This window comes from Carassius carassius, chromosome 29, assembly GCF_963082965.1.
Source record: "Carassius carassius chromosome 29, fCarCar2.1, whole genome shotgun sequence".
In the NCBI taxonomy this organism is placed as follows: domain Eukaryota; kingdom Metazoa; phylum Chordata; class Actinopteri; order Cypriniformes; family Cyprinidae; genus Carassius; species Carassius carassius.
In genome coordinates, this window is record NC_081783.1 from 20,555,201 (window position 1) to 20,575,976 (window position 20,776).

Below are 20,776 nucleotides of genomic sequence, written 5' to 3' on the forward strand. Positions count from 1 at the left end.
GACGAACTATGCTTCTAACCACAGGTGGAGAGCTGTCGTTCCTACGACACAAGTTTGCGATGCAGTTTGCGAATGTTCGTTTGAACTATGGTTTCGGGAAACACCAAATCGTTGAACTACGTTGGTAACGACAGAACTTGCGACCATAGTTGGCTAACGATGCTTTTGGGAAACGCACCCCTGTTTAGCGCTAACTGCGCTGGAGTGCAGATCTTCTGATACCTGCTGTATGATTGCGTGAATATTTCTGAACAGCAAAAGCGATAGACGTGTAAAGCCATATATTGTGAGAGGGACATGTGTTACCGCGTCCCATATGACTCAAAATAATAAACCACAAAGTTACCAAAACAACTGCTGTCTTCACGTGCTATCAGATACTTCCTTTTTCCCATTTATAAAGCCGTGATTGTCGGTTATGTCTTAAGTGAAAGTAAACAGTTAAGAAAAATATCGGATGTGTATTATATTGGATGGTTCATCGTCTCTTAAAGTGACCGTGCCTAATTTAGCTACTAGCTGCTGTAATGTTAATCCAAGAAAATAAAATTTTTTTTTTAAGTTTTAATAGAATGTGTAGGACACTAAAATTAATTTAGGTAAGAGAGTATAGCAAAATAAAGCGAGCTGTGACATATTATACCCAAAAAATCTTCATACATTGGACTAGTAGTGTAATTGATAGAAAAAAACAAATTGGACCAAAAATTATTCAGACACGTTGACCTCACCATGTTTTGCTTACGTGTTTTTTTTTTCCCCTGAATTGCTAATGCAAACTTTTCACACCACAGACTGAACAAAATTAAGCATTGCTTGGTAATTTTTCAACAAAGTATTGATAGTTGTGCAAATATTGTCATACTAACAGTTGTCTGAAGTTTTGGTTTGGTTTTGATTGTAATCCATTACATATCTTTCTATCAAAGTTATCTGACATTATCAAGATGAATTTGTTCTGACAGTTCAACTCTGAGTTATTGTCATATTTTATTACCATTTTATAAACTAGAGCAAATAAACTGTGATAATGTAAGAAATGTTGAAGGTGTCTGAATACATTTTGGTTTGACTGTTAATTTAATTTTTACAGTGAAGACTATGCAGTGCTATTTTATATTTAATTATTTGTTTTCTGTACCTGGACACCTACAAACATGAAACAACTTAAACATTGTGGAATTAGCACAAATAAATATAAAATTACATTTAAGTATACTTGACTTATATTTACAAAAAGTCTAAATATATTTTAACTATACTTGTGCTCCTAGAATCTGTGTTTTCATTGCTATACGGTAGAGGGCGCTAGTACACATTCTGTACAGAATTGCCAAAAAAAAAAAAAACACAACTGAAGAAGAAATTTCTATGTTCTAGTATACTACTAGAACACTGATATTTGTATACTTGCTACATAAAGTATACTTAAAAATATACTTGAACTTTACTTAAAGGGATAGTTCACCCAAATAGCAAAATTATGTCATTAATAACTCACCCTCATGTCGTTCCAAACCCGTAAGACCTCCGTTTATCTTTGGAACACAGTTTAAGATATTTTAGATTTAGTCCGAGAGATCAGTCCTTCCATTGAAACTGTACGGTATACTGTCCATGTTAAGAAAGGTAAGAAAAACATCATCAAAGTAGTTCATGTGACATCAGAGGGTCAGTTAGAATTTTTTGAAGCATCGAAAATACATTTTGGTCCAAAAATAGCAAAAACTAGGACTCAGTGTTCATCTTCAGTTCTCTCTTCACAGCAGTTCAGTCAGTGTACTGTTTGAGTAAATGAATTACTCCGGGATATTGGTTTGTTTGAACTCAGAGGGAGTGTCAGCCACATTAAAAAAGTTAACAGCTTAAGTTATATGTGGATTAATGCGTATTGGAGACACGAACCGTTTAAAACGTTTCAGTTTGATTTGGTGAACTGGTTCAAAAAGATCCGGTTACATCGAATGATTCGTTTGTGAACCGGATATGACAAACTGATTTGTTTTGAACTCTCTCACACAACAGACACGGAAGAGAAGACAATGCTGAATAAAGTCGTAGTTTTTGCTATTTTTGGACCAAAATGTATTTTCCATGCTTCAAAAATATTCTAACTGACCCTCTGATGTCACATGGACTACTTTGATGATGTTTTTCTTACCTTTCTGGACATGGACAGTAAACTGTACACACAGCTTCAATGGAGGGACTGATCTCTCGGACTAAATCTAAAATATCTTAAACTGTGTTCAGAAGATAAACGGAGGTCTCACGTGTTTGGAACGACATGAGGGTGAGTCATTAATGACATAATTTTGCTATTTGGGCCAACTAACCCTTTAAGTATACTTAATAAAATGGTACGTTTGGTAAGGGGATGCTTAGCATAAATAATTTGATCGGGAGCATTCCCTCCTGTGACCCATGATTTGTCTGTATGTATATTCAGAGCCATTGAGCAACGGACTTTCATAATAATAATAAAAAATTGTTGTTAATGTGCGATAAAATAATTATCGGCATTAATCAATTAATGCGTTAACTTGACCAGCCCTAGTTTATATATTAAAACATTTATATTTAAATACATTTAAAATACATCAAAATATATGCTGTATGTGTGTGTCTTTATACAGTATATACATAATAAATATACACAGTACACACAAATTTATTATGTAAACAATAACTTATTTTGTATGCGATTAATCACGATTAATCATCCTGCTTTAGTCCTGAAGTGAGGAACTCTACTTCTGACAGTTTTGAATAAATGGCCCGTACTACTAAAATTTTATATACGAAAGAACAAGCACTAATGACATCTCTACAACCTATCAGTTGCTTCTCCTAGAGAGTAATGAGATTAACTTCTCATTGAATCCCTTGCAAATCTCTTTTGGTCTAAATGTTGGTTGTACAAAGGGATCATGTAGAGCTGAAATCATATAAATTAATGAATATTGATTACCAATTTTGGTTCATTACCTGCTACCCAGACCATGATCAGTATTTCTGTCCAGGAGAATTGTGTGGTCTTGACTCTGAAGATCTGGAGCGGGTAGTCAGTGACGGTGACGTTGGGAAGGGTGGTGATGCCTTCGAACCGATCAGATGCATTGAACACCAGCAGACAGAGGAAGATGATGAAGGAGGCCGCATGAGCAACAAACTTCATAAAAGGACTGCGTAGTACTTTACCAAGCTGAGAAAACATGGAAACACAAACTCATTATACTGGGAAAAAAACAATATATTTGTGTAAAATTGACTTTGAAAGCATTTTTACTCCGAAATTACTGGTAAATTTCAAATAATTACAAAGAAATGGCATGTAAAACACTGAATTAAATATGAAATTTGAAATAGCATTTTGGTAAAACTCCAATGATCTTTGTTTTATCTACATCTTTAAAAAATATTTTTTATAGTGTACCACCGCTTGCATCTTATAAATGGCAGATACTCTAGACAGCAGCATTATACTATTATAGTTTGTATTAATATTTTAGATCAGTTTTTATTTTTTGATTGTTTTCATTTTGTTGTGTGCTTTTGTCATTTTAAGTAGGTTTTATATATATATATATTTACATACTGCACGTCTCTATAATTTGTTTTCATTCTTATTTCAGTTTTATTTAGTACATAAAGTTAAACTAAATACATAAGAAAATGTTTCCTTGGCATCTATTGCTGAAATATATTTATATATGTATATATATATATTATATATTATTATATATTATATATTATTATATATTATATATTATTATATATTATTTTCTATTTTATTTCAATTTATATAAATTTTTTTAATGGGTTTGTGAGAAATTAACTGGACAGGAGCTGAGAAAAATAAAGAGAGACTATGATAGCAGCATTCACAAGTAGTTGTCTATTCTGACACAATACGACTTTCTGTCATTTTTGCATTGCAAATGTGTCACCTGCCAGGGTTATTATAGTTGACTAAAACCATTAAAAAAAAAAGAAAAGAAAAAAGAAAAAAAAGGGGAACCTTATTTGAAATAAGGAAATAGGAAATACTTTTCATTGAGTTTAACCTGATGTATTAAAATAACTTTTTTTATGTTTAAGTAACATTTTATGTTACTATTTTATATTTTATGTTTTTATTTATAATTATAGTTTTGGTTAACTATAATAGCATAACTACATAAAGTTGACAACAGCAGAGAAAATACTAACACTAAATACTAAGTAGATAAGTAAATGCTAAATAATGAGTGTCTAAAATGGTACTGCAGGACCCAGGCATGTTTTTGACAGGTTTTTAATGTGGCTTACTTTACTGCATGGGGCAAACCAGTACCACACAGCTAGCAGAGGGAGTCCCAGCGCAACCACCAAAACCACCAGACACTTCACTGCAATGGTTTGCTCCCGAAGACCAGACAGATTCTCATACCAGATCGTCAGCAACTGCTGCTGACAGTTCGGATGAGCCACAAACTGCAGAAACAGATACAGATTCATGATATAACTGTAGGTTTTTGGTAGCACCTTTCTTGAAGCCTTTATGTATCTTGCATATTCATTTATAATGTACATTGTAAAGCATTATATCTTTTCATGTATAATTATAACTAAAGCTAAAATGCTTAATGCTAATGCAAAAATTATGATATTTGTAGATTCCTTTTTACATCTGAAATTGGTTGTTTGTGTTTTAAAGCATTATACTTTCTAAGGGTGTAGCAATTGATGGAAAAGTATTATAATGTACTGTGTATCTGTGTTTAAAATTATTCACAAGCTCATGCATTGTAAGGTGCATTACAGGGCCTAAGTAATACATTAAAAATACATTTATAATTCATTATGTATAAAGGCTTCAAATAAAGCTTTACTGTATTCATAACAATTCTATTCAACAAGGCCCCATTAAATTGATCAAGTGACGGTAAAGACAGAATGATAAATATACATTAATGTTAATTTTTTTATTATTATTATTTTTATTTTATTAATTTCTATTCATAAAAGCATAAGAACTATTACATAATAAAACTACATATTTAAAAAAACATAAAAAATACAGTACTTTCCACAAAACACAACTGCTTTCAACATTGATAAGAAATGAGCAGCAAATCAGCATATCAGAATGAAATCTGAAGGATCATGTGACACTGAAGACTGGAGTAATGATTATGCAAATTCAGTTACGCATTACATTAATAAATTATATTTTAACATATATTCAAATGGAATCTTTAAGTACAGATGTGTACCTTTTTAATGGATGAAAACTAGTTAAAAATCACTGTTTAACACTACAAATAATGGAATATGGCTTTGTTTAAAGAACTTTGCGTGTGAGGATGGCATCTTGCAAAGTTTGTTCAAGACGTCTCCATAGCAACAAACCACGGAGACATCCCAGCGCACACGTAACTCATCTGTGCTGAATGGTGCAGAAGCAAGTTCTGCTCATTATTATGTCATGTGCAATCACTGACAAATGAACTGGACAGGAAGGACAACAAAGAGAGGCTGTGAAAGCAGTTCAGTTCAGTCCTGCTCTTAAATATTCAGCAGATCCTTCACCATAGATGTGCATACAAAAAATAAATAAATAAAAAAAATTAAAAAAACACCAAAAGTATATAAGCTCAAATCAAATGGTGTCAAATGGTCTTAGATTAAGCTTACTATAATAACCCTTTTAATGTAGGATGATTAGCTAAATCTTAGACCATTTGAAACTGTCAATTTATTTAATTTTATGCATTTTTAAGAAAAAAAATTTCATATTAATCAGTCCTACTTTTTTTTTTTTTTTACCTTTTTTGCAATAATAATCATAATAAAGGTATTGTTTTATTTCAACTAGCTAATTACTAAGAAAACATTTCTTATTAGTTTTTCTAATTACTTAAGCAAAAACGTCTCGGTTAGGTATGGTAACCCTCGTTCCCTGAATGAGGGAATGGAGACGCCACGTCGGTGACCGACGAATATGGGATATCGCGTCGATAGACCAATCTACTTCGAGTATAAACTAAACGAGCCAATGCACATTGATATGCAATTATTGCATCTAGCTGCCGCTGATCACTGCGTGAGTATAAGAAGGCAGCAGGTGCAATGCATTCCAGTTTTTCGCTGAGGAGCCGAGCCGGGGACCCGGCAGCTCAGCGGCGGTACAGCAACCATGGCGACGGGACATGGTGTCTCCGTTCCCTCCTTTTCCACCTCTCCATTCTCCCGGGAGCATTGCTCGAGACAGCTCGTCGGCTCTACGACTGAGCAGGCCTGGAATGTGAACGGCACGAAGTGACCTCAGAACCTTCTGACTCCAAAGGAGGAGGTGGTGGGCGAGTTGTGACATGCGACGAGAGCACAGACCACCTTGTCGGTTGATGTACGCAACAGTCGCAGTGTTGTCCATTCGGACCAGCACATGCTTGCCTCGTAAGAGACCTTTGAGACGGTTCAAGGTAAGGTGCGCTTCTAACAACTCTAGGCAATTGATGTGCCACTGCAGCTGCGGGCCCGTCCAAACCCCTGAGACTGCATGCCCGTGGTACGTGGCCCCCCAGCCGGTGGTGGAGGCATCCTTGTAAACCACAGCATGTCTGGAGATCTGCTCTAGGGGGCACCCCTGCCCAGAGAAATGCAAGATCTGACCACGAGTGAGGGTTTGGCGACAGGCCGATGTAACTTGGACCCAGTGAGTGCCGCGCTTCCACGCCCACCTCGGGACTCGGCCACAAAGCCAGTGCTGGAGCGGTCTCATATGTAATAGGCCAAGCGGTGTAAGTGCCGCCGCGGCCGCCATATGCCCCAAGAGCCTTTGAAAGAGTTTCAGTGGGACCGCTGTCCTGCTCTTGAACGTATTCAAGCAGGCTAGCACCGATCGCGCACATTCCTCTGTGAGGCGTGCTGTCTGTTTAACCGAATCCAACTCCATATCGAGAAAAAAGATCCTCTGCCACGGCGAGAGTTTGCTCTTTTCCCAGCTGACCTGAAGGCCCAACAGGCTCAGGTGCCGGAGTACCACATCCCTGTGCTCGCACAACTGATCTCGAGACTGTGCTAGTATCAGCCAATCGTCTAAGTAGTTGAGAATGCGAACACCCTGCTCTCTGAGAGGAACGAGAGCTGCCTCCGTGACTTTCGTGAAGACACGGGGAGACCGGGACAGCCCGCAGGGCAGGACCTTGTACTGATATGCCAGTCCTTCGAACGCAAACCGCAGAAAAGGTCTGTGGCGCGGAAGGATGGACACATGAAAGTACACGTCCTTCAGGTCGATCGCTGCAAACCAATCTTGGGGACGGACGCACCCGAAAATGCATTTCTGTGTCAACATTTTGAACGGTAGCTGATGGAGGGCCCGATTCAAAACTCGCAGATCCAAGATCGGTCGTAACCCACCGCCTTTCTTGGGTACAATGAAGTAAAACCCCATCCTCATATCGGCTGGAGGGACCGGCTCTATCGCGTCCTTTCGCCAGTAGGATTGCGATCTCTTCCCGCAAGACAGGGGCATCGGATGCTTTTACTGTAGTGAAGCGGACACCGCAGAGCTTGGGGGGATGCCAGGCGATCTGAATCGCACAGCCGAGGCTGATGGTTCGCAGAAGCCAGTGACACGGGCTGGGTAGCGCTGACCAGGCGCTTAAAACCGTACAAGCGGGACCAGCGGAACCACAGCCGTACCCACAGTGGGGCAGCGAGGTGGAACACAGGGACCCAACTCGGGCGGCTTGTGAGCAGACCGGAGTGTGGTGCGAGGGCTCAACTGGTTCCATGGGTTGGCAGAGGGTGCGTGAGTAGGGCCTTTGTTGACGGTCTCGAACCGCCCGCTGCTGCCATCTGGCGAAGGAGGAGGATGAGTGAGGTCCGGTGCTTGGCCGTCCACTGGATCGGAGGTGCAAGAGGAGTGGTGGTCCCCAGAGGGTTGGTTCCCTGCGGGGTTTGCCACCACTGTGACCCTCAAACCACCCGCGCTACTGCCGGAAGTGGTTCTCGTCTGTCGGCTGCCAGAACGAGCCCCAGATCACGGCCGCAGCAACGGGACTCCGCCCCCCTGAAGGTAGCGGAGCCTGGTTCGCAGCTACGAGATGGTCATATTCCAGCAGTGAGAACATGACTCATCCACGAAAGCCACCTCAGCGTGCTCGACGCCCAGACACATGAGGCAGCGATCGTGACCATCACCCGTTGCCAGGTAATGACCGCACCCAGAAACGCACGGGTGAAATAGCATCCTTATAAGGACGATCCGTCGTCTTTACAAAGACGCACGCGTGAAGCTCTTTTAGAGAAATTTGCTCTTTAGAAAATGCTCTTTTAGTGCTGAGGCGCACAGGGGAATTGGCCGCTTGCAACATGACAGGGGTAGTGCAGCCTGAAGTGTGCAATCCACTCGACACAGGAACGACCGCCGCTGAAGCGCAGTCTCGCCAACACACGAAGCTTCCGAGAGTGTGCTGAACTCGTAGTTCACAGCAGACACAGTTGAGCAGAGCGATACTAATGCTCGGCTCCGAAGCGAAAAGCTGGAATGCATTGCACCTGCTGCCTTCTTATACTCACGCAGTGATCAGCGGCAGCTGGATGCAATAATTGCATGCCAATGTGCATTGGCTCGTTTGGTTTACACTCGAAGTAGATTGTGGCGTCGAGAGTGAACGACTGAAAGGGAACATACCCTAAGCAAAAACATAATACAAATATGGACATAAAAAACCTTACAAAGACAAAAACACAACTATACTATAACACTAATTATTATTACTGTAAATGTTTTGGAGGCTCTTAGAATAATTATCAACTTTCACATAAGTCATATTATATCAGTAAATGACATCTTGCTGAAGTAATTAGTTTTTTTTCTTTTTTCTTTTTTTAAACACTTGATAATTTTGCATGTCCAGGTTTGCTGACATTGCAATATATTTGAGAGAGAATGTGTGGTTGAAGGCAGTAAAATGGCTCAGGTTTTCTAAAGAAACAGTTTTACCTGTAAGAGTGTTAGTGAGAAGTTTTGCTACCAAAGGAAACGAAAACCCTCTACATTTCACACCAGTGTCAAAGAATCCAACACGAGTTTTGTGGGCCATGTACACACTCACACACACACACACACAAACACACACCACCTCCCGTATGCCTGTCGTTCTCTATTAAGGTAGTAGGTTAATTAATTTGAGTCCTGAGAGACAAACAGGTGTTAATTTCACGCCTGTCCTATAAACCTCTTCCTGCCATAAATTACGAGGCTCAGAATAAATGATATGAAAATACATGCACATAATTATATGAAAGAATGTGAACTCAGGATGAGAGAACAGCTAGGAATAAAAGACCACAATTACACTACTGAGATATATATATATTTATATATTTATACATATATATATATATATATATATAAATAAATGTTTTTGTAACCTTTAATGTTCTAATCATGACAAGAAAACTGGACATGTCAATGTTTTAGAAACATTTTTGCAGACGTTATTAAAAATAATGTAATATACTGTAAGCACATTAATGATCTTAGACAGTAATTGGTTTCTGGGATTGTGCAGTGGAAAAATAGGTTTCTGTCTAGATAAGGACAGAAATGAAGTGATGTACTGGACAAAAGTGATGTGTACCACACTGAGAGAAACAGAAGCTGTTTCTCAAGGATGTAATAGGCCTCTTGGTGCAATGAGTCATGATTGCATTGTGAGTTAGCTGGCGTTACCAGCAGACAGATATAAACCTGTGGACCCTAATCAGATTGGAGCTTCGCCAGGCTGTTGAGAAAGGTACCATTTTTGTGTTAGTGTAACCTGAGATAAAGACAACACCTCAGGAAACTTTTCAAGGGTCTATCACTGCCATTTGGATTCCCTCCAAGCATCATTTACTTCAGCAGAAACACCAAGCAATGGCTGCTCTCGACAAAACCAATGGATCTCACGCACACCAGGAGACAGTGAATAATCTCAGACCTACCAAAATCAAAACCATGCTACATGACCTTGCAATTATGAAGTTATTATTAGTTTGAATATTACCTTTAATATATAGCTTGTTTTTAGTGGTTTTAGTGATTAGTGGTTGCTTGGCCATTGCTTCAACTATAAAGCAGAAGAGTAGTTTCATTATTCTGCTCAATTCAGTTCAAGACTTGTTCAGCAAACAAGGGCTGGATATAGGAGAAAATTTCAGAAACTAGATTTTTACAAAAACATTAATTAAAATATATTATTTTATTATCTTTTCTTAATAATATTTTACCATTCCTCCAGCACCTCCGATCCAGTGGAGTGACCCGCGGAAAACGCTGGGCCCTCTTCAAAGAGCATACCAGTTGTACCCAGTGGACCTCCCCCTGACCAGATTTCGATCTCAGCATCAGAGGGAAAGCTCTCTCCACAGGCTGTATAATGCCTTCCCGTACCGCTGAGAAGGTAGGGCTCGAGTGGAAAAATCCACCGTGTCCCAAGCCTTCAAGGTTGGATGGATGGATTCTTGGGGTGGCTTGCGCTGGTTCTCTGCACCGCGCCTCAGTTGCTTTCTTCCCGCAAGCGCATGAGGAGCTCACCAGGTAATGGATGGCACCTCTTACTGCCAGAAACCAGCCTGATGATTCCTCCTCCCTCACCTTCCTCAACGGTCAGTTGTGATGCAGTTGTGTCCTAATAATGCTTCCACTTGGCAGGGCAAACCATGCCTCCCCTCCCTGGTCTGTAGGTACTTGCGTGGCCTGTCCGGTGATTCTTATACAGCCTGTGGAGAAGCTGCCTCCGCCTTACACACCAGGCCAAGGCACTGAAGGACCTGCACGAGGGTGGTCACGACCCAGAAGTTCTCAGAACTCCATACCACTACTGTCCTTGTCCTACAAGCGACTAAGGTCACTGTACGTTCTGTGGGCTGTGCGATGTCCACTATGGTGGTCCAGGAGTGCCAAAAGTTGCTGTGTCTGGTCGTTATGAGGGATGCTGACAAAGTTTATTGTCTTAATGCATGTGGTTACCCAGCCCGTCTTGGTGGCTTCTCTGGACCATCGGACTCGGCTATGTGATTCAGTTTACCCGGCATCCCCCCAAGTTCAGCATTCATATAGATAGATAGATAGAGATACATACACACATGCTATTTTAATGTTATAATTTAATGTAATAATAACATTTAAATAATGTATTTTTTTATAATGGTGGAACATTACATTATAATCAGGGCTTATTTTCTGGCACCTCCGAAATCCGATCCGGCACCTCATTTTGGCAGATACCCCCTCCTCCAGGGGCGGCGTTTCCATATGGCAGACAGGGAATAGCCAGATATGTGCCGTGAAAAATTATCCAAAATTAATCTCTCTATTATAATTCGTTATTATTATTTTAAATCACAGGGTTTTAGAAATATTTAACCAATGATAAGTATTTAAAGGAGCTTGTAAAACTTTGTAATGCCATTGGATCCTCAAGCTCTCACTTCACGAGCCTTCACTCAGATTGACGCGCGCGCACAGCCTGGAGGAGACAGATCTCCGATTATCCCAAAGCAAGGGTAAACAAATAACTGTTTGAATAGTAAATCATTTTCTTTACTCAAACAATATGTTTGTTAAGGCTATTGTTTGTGTGTGCTTGACGACTGGAGAAGTTTTTTGCCATCTAGCCAAAATACTTTTGTACGTTTTAAATATCCTGCTGTGCATAAGTGCTTAATCGTTTATATAATGAGATTTTGGATAAGTGTATTAAACAACAAGAAAAAACTAAGTGCCCACAAACGTTAGGCCTATACCCTAACCTGTAAAAGGTGATGATCGCATTTAATGCGCTGCACTTGCCTCAGATGCGGACAAAACACAGATGTTTAATTATAGATTTTCCTGCCTTTTAACCCCCCCCCCCCCTTGTATTTTAGCAGAGTGTGCCATGAAACTTTTATTTGTCAAAATCCATCAGACATCATATTGTTTGTATTTGGATGCTTAAACAACAACAACAACAAAAAACTATGAAAAATAACTCGTATATTATACTCGCGAGGCAGCTTTATACGCGCGAGCTTTGGATGTGAATGTGAGGGCACATAATACAGCCTGTGGAGCTCGCGAGTAACAAATGGCTTAAAATACTTAAAAGGTGTTCAAATTATACATTTTTGTGACAATGCAACAATTACCTGATTAGTCAAGTGACAGTTCTGTCAGCTGTCCCGATCGAAATGCGAGTGAGTCTTGTATCGCAACGTGCAGCAGGTCGCTGTAGTGCAGACGAGATGCGCTGATGAGAAGCACGCTCCGAGAGAGTTCATGGATTCGAAGACTGGGTTCGAATGACTGATTTAATCTAATAGTTTGTGTTGATTTATTTTATTATTCAAATCTATGTTGAATAAATGACGGAATTTCCCTCATTATAAACTTAAAAGCTGCGAGAATTATTAAAACCATGCGATATAGCTACACCCACAGAAATTTAGGCCCTGATTAATATTACACAGAGATTTGAAAAATAAAATTCTACAACTTTTTCAAAAGGTTTTTAGTTCTGGAAATTGTTGTTTTAAAATCGCATGGCATTTCCATGTTATTCATGACCTTACAGACTAAATCCAACTGATGTACGCTCTTAATATCACTTAAACTGGTCCAGCAATGTGATTGCGCGAGTGTTCCGTTACCTCTCCCTCCTGTCTCCCACATGCCGGATCCGTTACCCCGCTTTGTTCCGGGACCTCGCAATTTACAAATTAAGCACTGATTATAATACCATCTAATATATCTAGATGATATATAATATTTTATATAATAATGCATATATTTATATACTGTACATTTATTATTTATATTTTAATTATATTACATAAAGTATCTATTTATTATTTTATCTATATTATATTATTTGATAATGTCAATAAAAATATTTTGAATACATAGGAAAATACAACAAATTTCAAGTTGACAGTTTAACAGCTCAGCCCAAGCATCTGTTACTAATTTGATAAAAGTCACTCAAGAAATAGTAAGAGTTGCTCGTTTGAAAACTTACTGTATTACTGTAAGAGTCGAGTATTATAAGAGAGATGGACTGAGCGAGTGTGATCACCTGGCTGCATCTGATACAGCATTCATTCTTCAGCTCAATTTTATAGTCACAGTAAAACATTATGAAATACAGTATCTATGTCATACTATCCTTTCATCTGTTCAGTTTTCCTTTAAAAAAACAGTGTAAAACAGAAAGTGCAGTGTAATCTGTGTATTGGCATCATTAGATGGACACTTGCCTTCTTAACCTCATATTTAATGGCCAATTTGACTCGACTGAGCAGGGAGCGATGATGCTGGCCTTCCTCGAGCTCAGCGGATATATCTCCATTCAAGATGGCCTCTACCTCCTCCGTGTCCCTGCATAGATCCAAAACGCCAACCACAAAGTCTTTACACTGCATAGACAGCTTCCTGTAGTCATTCTGTAGAGAAAGAGAGAAAGAGCAGAGAAGGTTGGTTTAAACACAGTAAAACAAGAGCTCACAGTCCAAAGGGGTCTTTCAGGTGAAAAGGATGTCAGGCTTGAACAACCACTGCAACATCTGCACTGTAAAAAATTGTGCCGTTAAATAACAGTAATTTACTGGCAGCAGGGGTGCCAGTAAAGTACTGTTAATTCACAGCTTTCAACCATTAATTTACCACTCTTATTTTTTACAGTATTTTACCGTAAATTCTACCATGGAAATTAACTCCACTCCCACTGCTTCAAACAGTTCGAGTTTAAAAGCTACCATTCCTACGATGTTAGTACTATGAACTTATTTCATTTGAGTCCACTGAGAAGAAATATTTCTTAATATGAAAATGCAAACACTTAATGTGTAGTAGTAAAGAAACTAAATGCATGACTTTTACTCAAATCACTGCAGCTCATTGTCAGCTGTAGCACACATGTATGTGCTGAAGTACTTAACACAGATATCACCACTGTATCAGCAACTCCACATTTACTGTCTTTATATAAAGCAGCAGAAGATCTGAATTTGTGGCTCATCATTGACTGAAGCACAGGCTCTACTCTCCAGCACAATGGTGAACAACAAAACTACATTAAACTAACAGATCTGTCTTGTGCAAACACACATTAATACAGTCGAGTTCAGTATTTACTCTCATTATCAGTGTATGACTTTGCATAAATGTTTTTCTATGGATGTTCACAAATATTTTAATTAAATTAACTTTTTTTTCATTTGGTAAATCTGACATTTACATTTTACAGTTTATTACTGTTTTTCCTTTACTTAACGGCAACAAACTGTAGAAAAACACTTTTATCTGGCAACCATTAATTTACGGCAACAAACTGTGGAAAAACAGTTATTTACTGGCAGCAGGGGTGCCAGTAAATAACTGTTTTTCTACAGTTTGTTTCCTGTAAATTAATTACAGTTTATTACTGTTAAATTATGTTTCATGCTGTTTTTTCTTCATCTTAAATCTTTAACCCTTTAAACCCCACAACAAAATCCTCAGTTTTAAATGAACACTTATAATGTGTGCACAGTACAGAGTGTTTGAGTAACACTGAATCAGTGAAGTTAATGAGATAATTCTGTGATTAATTGATGATTGAGCATTAGTAATGCACACCTGCTATTAACAAACAGAATCACTGAAGGAAAGAGAAACACAAGAACTACAACTGACTTCAGCCACAGCCTTAGATGAAATCAATTGAAATAAAAGAATCCATCAAATCTCTCAAGATCTGATTAAACAACTCCTAAAACAGCTTCACCAGATTCACATTACTAACCAGACTGACTTTATTTCTGTCAGATGTCTACAGAAGATCTTAAGAGTTAAATAGGTTTAGGTGTTTTTTTTTCACTACCATGATGGAGATCAGTGTTTACTTTAGTTGGGCTCTTGAACGTGACTTTTCAACAACTAAGGTTTTTTTTTTTTACATGCTGTAACATTAATCTTTGAAACTTGTTATAGCAAAAAAACAAGTTTTTATTCTTCGACAGAAGAAAAAAAACTGGTATTGTTGTTTATAGATTGACAAGAACAAACACTCTATTATTTCTAATCCAATCCCGTGTCCCATCTCTTATTGATACTACAGCAAAATAAGAAACCCTTCTGAGCCTTAAGTTATGAAAGGCTGTTAAGAAAATTTCACTCATAAAAAAAAACCTTTGCTGAAATTTAGACAAACATCAAGAATCAGCATATGAATCACAACAATGGTGACAATCGACAAAATAAATAAACAAATAAGTTCTGAACATCACAAAACATGCTACTAAAACTTAAGACAAAAGCAAAATTATAAGCACATAAGAATTCAAGAAAATAAGTGAACAATTCAGGGGCATAATTTATTCATGCCGCAATGCATTCTGGGAGTAATGGATGAGTTTTATCCTGTGCTGGTACCCAGCATGCAATTCATCATGAACCTTTTGATTGTCACCATTGTTGAGATTCATATCCTGATTGTTGATGTCTCTCTTTGAGTGTTGCGGACACTGCTGCCCAAAATATTTAAAACTCAAACTGTCATTAAATCCATATGTTCTGGTTATCACATTACTGTTCTATCTTATAAAATTCAAGAAACAAAAAAAATTGTGTAATTCGCTCACATATTTCAACACCAAATTAATATTTGATTACTAAAGCAACACTTTAAGTCAGTCAGTCTAGTAGATCATGCCTGACAGAAACAGCCATAATCACTTGACCGTTAAAATTAATATTGCTGTAACAGATGTATCATAAAGATACAAATATAGCAATGAAACAAAAATTAAAGTACAAAAGTCAAGGGTCAGGAGCACAACTAAAGCAAACACTGATCTCCACAATGGTGACGTCAAACGAAACGGTAACATTATCATCTAAATCTCTGTAATTCTCAATAAGATCTTTTGATCTCTGATCTCTGATCTGACAGGAATAACATCAGTCTGGTTAGTAATGAGTGAAGTTGGTAAAGCTGTTTGTTGATAGTTTAAATCTTCAGTTGATTTCATCTAAGGCTGTGGCTGAAGTCAGTTGTAATTCATGTGTTTGTCTTGTTTCTTTTTTCTTCAGTGATTCTACTCGTTAACAGCAGCTGTTGATCAGTGTCTGAATTCACTCCTTAGTTTTCATTCTCTCCATCAGGTGGAATATATTAACTCATGTAGGGAATAGTGAATGAGGGTGTAGGGTGTGATTTGAAACGCAGTCGCTGAGTGTCAACTTTGAACGTTGTTAATTTACAATATATAGCAGCAGGCTACCTTCTCGAAAATGATTAATATTACCCAGAATTCACTGTTTTAATGAAAAACAGTATGTTACTGTCGAAATTTGGACTTTTTTTTACAGCGATTTTTAACAGTGTGACTCAAGGCACAACACCACTCAGACCTAATAGTTCTCATGGAAGAAGAATGAATGAAATTTTCTGATGTAGTTTGTCTTGTAGATTCTGCCAAGATTTTCAAAGGGTAGTTTGTGATTGTATTGACTGTGATATTCTCCTTCCAATTATTGAATATTAATACTGTATTGAAACTGTATTTGTCCTTCCAATAGTAACTAGTCTTTCAGGTCACTGACTGCTCTCCTGTTTGATATAAAAGCATTATTGTCATTACAGAACAAACACTTTCAGCCAGTGAGCAGCAAAATATGATGTGACCCAAAATATTTTGACATTTAAAAATGTATTAAATGTCATATCAAATCAAGTATCTGAATCGACATGTGTCAAATGCTACAGGATCTTTTCTCCTCATTAATGTCAATATTTCCTTCTTCACGTTTGAAGTGTCAGTATGTTCAGCTCATACAGAGCCCTGCACATGGCATGCAGGAAAAATAATTGTAGGCTAAATCGTGTGCACGATTTACTATTTAATTCCCTCCATTTATAAATTGTGCGCACATTTTAGTACATTGAGTGAATGGATTAGTAAATTGTGCACGTCACAATGAGAGTCCAAAAAACTGACTAAAACATCATAATAATCCACAAGTAATCCACATGGCTCCAGTTGTCTTAAGTGAAAAGTTATGTGTTTGTAATTGACCGTGAATTTAACAGTAAAAACCATTACATGTAATTTTACGGTAGTATATATGAAAAAGACCGTATAATTTACAGTGATTAACCATAAACTGACATTCTCAGAATTCCCTGCATTATTTATTTATTTTTTTTTTTTCAATAACTATGTTTATGTATATATAGTATTTTTCTTATCAGTTTTGTCTATTAGGGTTGTGTGTTACACCTAATGTTGTTAAATGAATGTTTATTGCATTATTTCAGTTTCATGGTATTTAACTGTAAATTGAAGTTAAAACCATAAATCCTAAAATGTTGCTACTGTAGTTTTTACGATCAAATTCGGGCAACCACAGCTGCCATTTCTTTACCGTAACATTGTAACAAATACATAATTAAGATGTTTTAAACTACAACTGAGTCCTCTATCCATAATATTACTTTCTCCAGTGGAAAAAGTCCTCTCGTCTGAATCAGGAGAGAAATATGCACAGATAAGGCACAGTATACAAGCCAAAACCAAAACATTAATAAACAAATATTTTGGTGGATTGGTGTTTAGAGGTTACTTGGACTGACAACAACAAACATGTAGCCAGTCAGCATTAGGGGCATATGACGGTGAAGGAGAAAAAACAAGCAAGATGGAATATGAGGAATATTACTGGAAATTCCGCTCCATACGTGAGTAATACTGGTTTTAAGTGTCATTGATTGTCTGAAGCTGTGCTATTGGCGACTAACAACAAACTCTTGTTTGTATTTACTAATGTGTACTGTAAATAGATTTTTTGTGCCTCCTTGTTATTTGTTCATTGTATGCGCTTTATTTTTTGTGAAGCATTATTTTGTTGAGCTTCTGCTATGATAAAGGTATCCACTTTTTAGACATCCACTCTTGCATTCTGTGTGTAATGGAGGCCAGCTAGTGAGTTTTTTGCAGGTAAACCCCTGAACTCAAGAAGTGTGCTGAAGACTGCTAGAGAATATGGTTTTTAGCATCATTGTTAGTACATTCATCTAATACAATTCATTAATTCCATAACACTGGGCTCGACGTAAAAGACTTGGTCTTGGTGCATATTATTTCACACAAAAAAAGAACATTTTGTAAAAATTATTGAATTACATAATCTCATAAATTCATTTCCTTTTTAGCTAAAATAATAAAATCATCAAGACTTCAACCAATGGTCACAATTAGTGTTTCAAGAGGGGAAACTCTGACATGCAACAACCAAATTTCAGAATATAAATCTTTTTTTTAAGTCCTTCCCTATATTTTTCTCTTTAAATAACCAGTGTTAAGTAAAATGGGTTATGACTATAATTTCATGTTGATTTTATTGCAGCTTTGAAGAAAAATTCAAAGGTTACTACACAATCAAAGCTCATTTAGTTAAAAAATATTCAAAAGCAGCATGCCAACAGTTTTTACAAGTGTAAATGTAAACAAAGAAGTGATGGAGTCTTGACTCTTAACTATTTCCAATAGCAATGAACTGTGTTTTCTAGAACTCTAGAAGATAATCCTGGTTATTGGTTCACTTTACATGACTAGTTGTTTCATGAGAGTTTCTTTTGACTGACTTCTTCATGAATGAATTATTAAACCATTAATCTTTTACCATGAGGAAAAGTCAATACTTCACTTGTTAAACTCAGATACATTCGAATCATGATGCCAAATGGTCCTTTGCTTCATTTAAAAACATTATTGACAGTACTGAATAAGCATAATCAAACAGTGTGCAGTCTTCCATAGGCTTCATTTGATAGATAATCAGGCAAACGTCATATCAGTGTGATCTCCCAGCATGCACTGCTGCTAAGGTTCTGTTTAAAACATTACACGCTGCGTGCTTTATTATTCTCTGTGGGAAAATATTATACCTTCTCACAACACAAGGATGACAACAATCTTCTTATTACCATGAGAAAATGCAATGGTACTGACAATATGTTACATGAGGAGCAGACACCGTGTCATGAAGGCTTTTATTACATGCATGACGGGTGTACAATAGTTGCGTGTGACAGTGATATTAATTTGCTCAATAAGGGAGAATGCAAAAGTATAGGCTACACCAAGAACTATATATATAAATGCAAAAAGGTTATGGTTATACAAAATGTCTTAATTTTCTTTATGCAATTTATATTCTTTTAAATTTAGTTTGAAATATGAGCGGTTTTGTGAGATTCACACATTTATGCATCATTATATATATCTTATCATTGGTTATTTGTGCACCAGTAAACTTTGAATACATGAGATCTGGAGCTTAATAAAATAAACAAATGATACATTCACGTCTCACAGTTGTGCTGTAAGAACTGATAGCTTTTCAGCGATTCGATTTTCCAGACAAGACAAGCAGACAGGCCAGCCTTAACATAAGAGCTGAATCAGCAAGCATGACAATTAGTTACTGTTAGTCTGAGTTAGTGAAAATTATGTAGTCAAACATATTTACCAGAGAGAAGCCATTGTGCTGCGATGTCTCTTTATTACGGTTCTTTTTATCCTGTTGACAGCGGCAGCACACACAAACACACACACGCAACAGAAGTTAAAAATGTTGTTACAATGGAGATAAATGTTAAGATAAGTGATGCAAACATAAGATGAACTCTGATTCTGTGGAAGTCTGGGATGGAGAAGGAAATTTAAAGTTTGACACTTCAAAATGTAGATCGCAACTGGCTGTGTTCACACTGCAGGTTCATTTCCAATAAGACAAAATAAAATGACTCAGTTCAGTAATGAAGTCAGCTGTGTTCTCAGTAACAGCTTTGAATGATTCACTTATTGGATCAGATTTAAATCACAAACGTTTTGAGAATATTATTATTATTATTATTATTATTATGCTTTGTTTGGTGCTGTGTCACTTAAAGATGTGATCAACTAACGCAACCTGATAAAATTATAAATTACACAAAATAATTATTTATAGCAGTGGGAACCCAAAGTGATTCCTATTTTTATATGCAATGCACTAATAAAGATGAATTTAACCTTACATTTAAAAGTAGTTGTGACTCCCAAAACATTGCAGTGTGTACATGACCAATAAAAACTATTATGCAAAATATTTAAAGAAAAATATGTCTGCTGTAGTTATCAAAACATTCATAAACACTTTAAAATTAAAAGCGTTTCAAGAAAAAAAAAAATGGTGCAAACATAAAAATACAATTACAGTCCAGTCTCACAAGTGAGTTTGATATCAGTTTGTGAATGTTTTTGACTGACTCATCAAAACCAACTCATAAGAGTCATTTATTCACAAATTGGACATCATGGTTCACGCTGTGTTTGTTGCTGCTTCACTTTAAAGATTTGATTAACTAGTGCAATCAAATAAATCTAGTGCAAATAAATGACCATACTTGCTTTTAATGGCCACAGGTTTTTTTTTTTTTTTACTGTATTTTACATTGTTGTATCAAGTGTAAATCAGGAGTGACTCCTGAATTATTTTTATATGTAGTGCAGTGCAATAAATTATTAAATTAATTTGCTCTTATGTTTAAAAGAGGTTGTGATTCTAAAAATGCTAAATAATAATAATAATAATAATAATAATAATAAGCAATGTTTCAAATTCGCGAACACATTAAAAAAGCCATGGTGCTTCAAGGAAAACATATGGTGTAAACTTAAAAATAAGATAGACAGACCATAATAGTCCAGTCTCAAAAGTGATTTTGAG

General features: G+C 37.0%; 1 protein-coding gene across 1 annotated transcript in view; it reads right to left on the reverse strand.

The window, feature by feature from the left end:
* The window catches only part of trpc3 (transient receptor potential cation channel, subfamily C, member 3), a 47,443-nt gene that overhangs the window by 18,695 nt on the left and 7,972 nt on the right, over window positions 1-20,776 (reverse strand). Inside the window, exons 3-6 of the mRNA XM_059516247.1 lie at window positions 19,535-19,585; window positions 13,279-13,464; window positions 4,312-4,476; window positions 2,989-3,205 (exon numbers count right to left, since the gene is read on the reverse strand). Coding sequence (XP_059372230.1) covers window positions 2,989-3,205; window positions 4,312-4,476; window positions 13,279-13,464; window positions 19,535-19,585 — 619 coding nt within the window. The remainder of the gene's footprint in view (window positions 1-2,988; window positions 3,206-4,311; window positions 4,477-13,278; window positions 13,465-19,534; window positions 19,586-20,776) is intronic.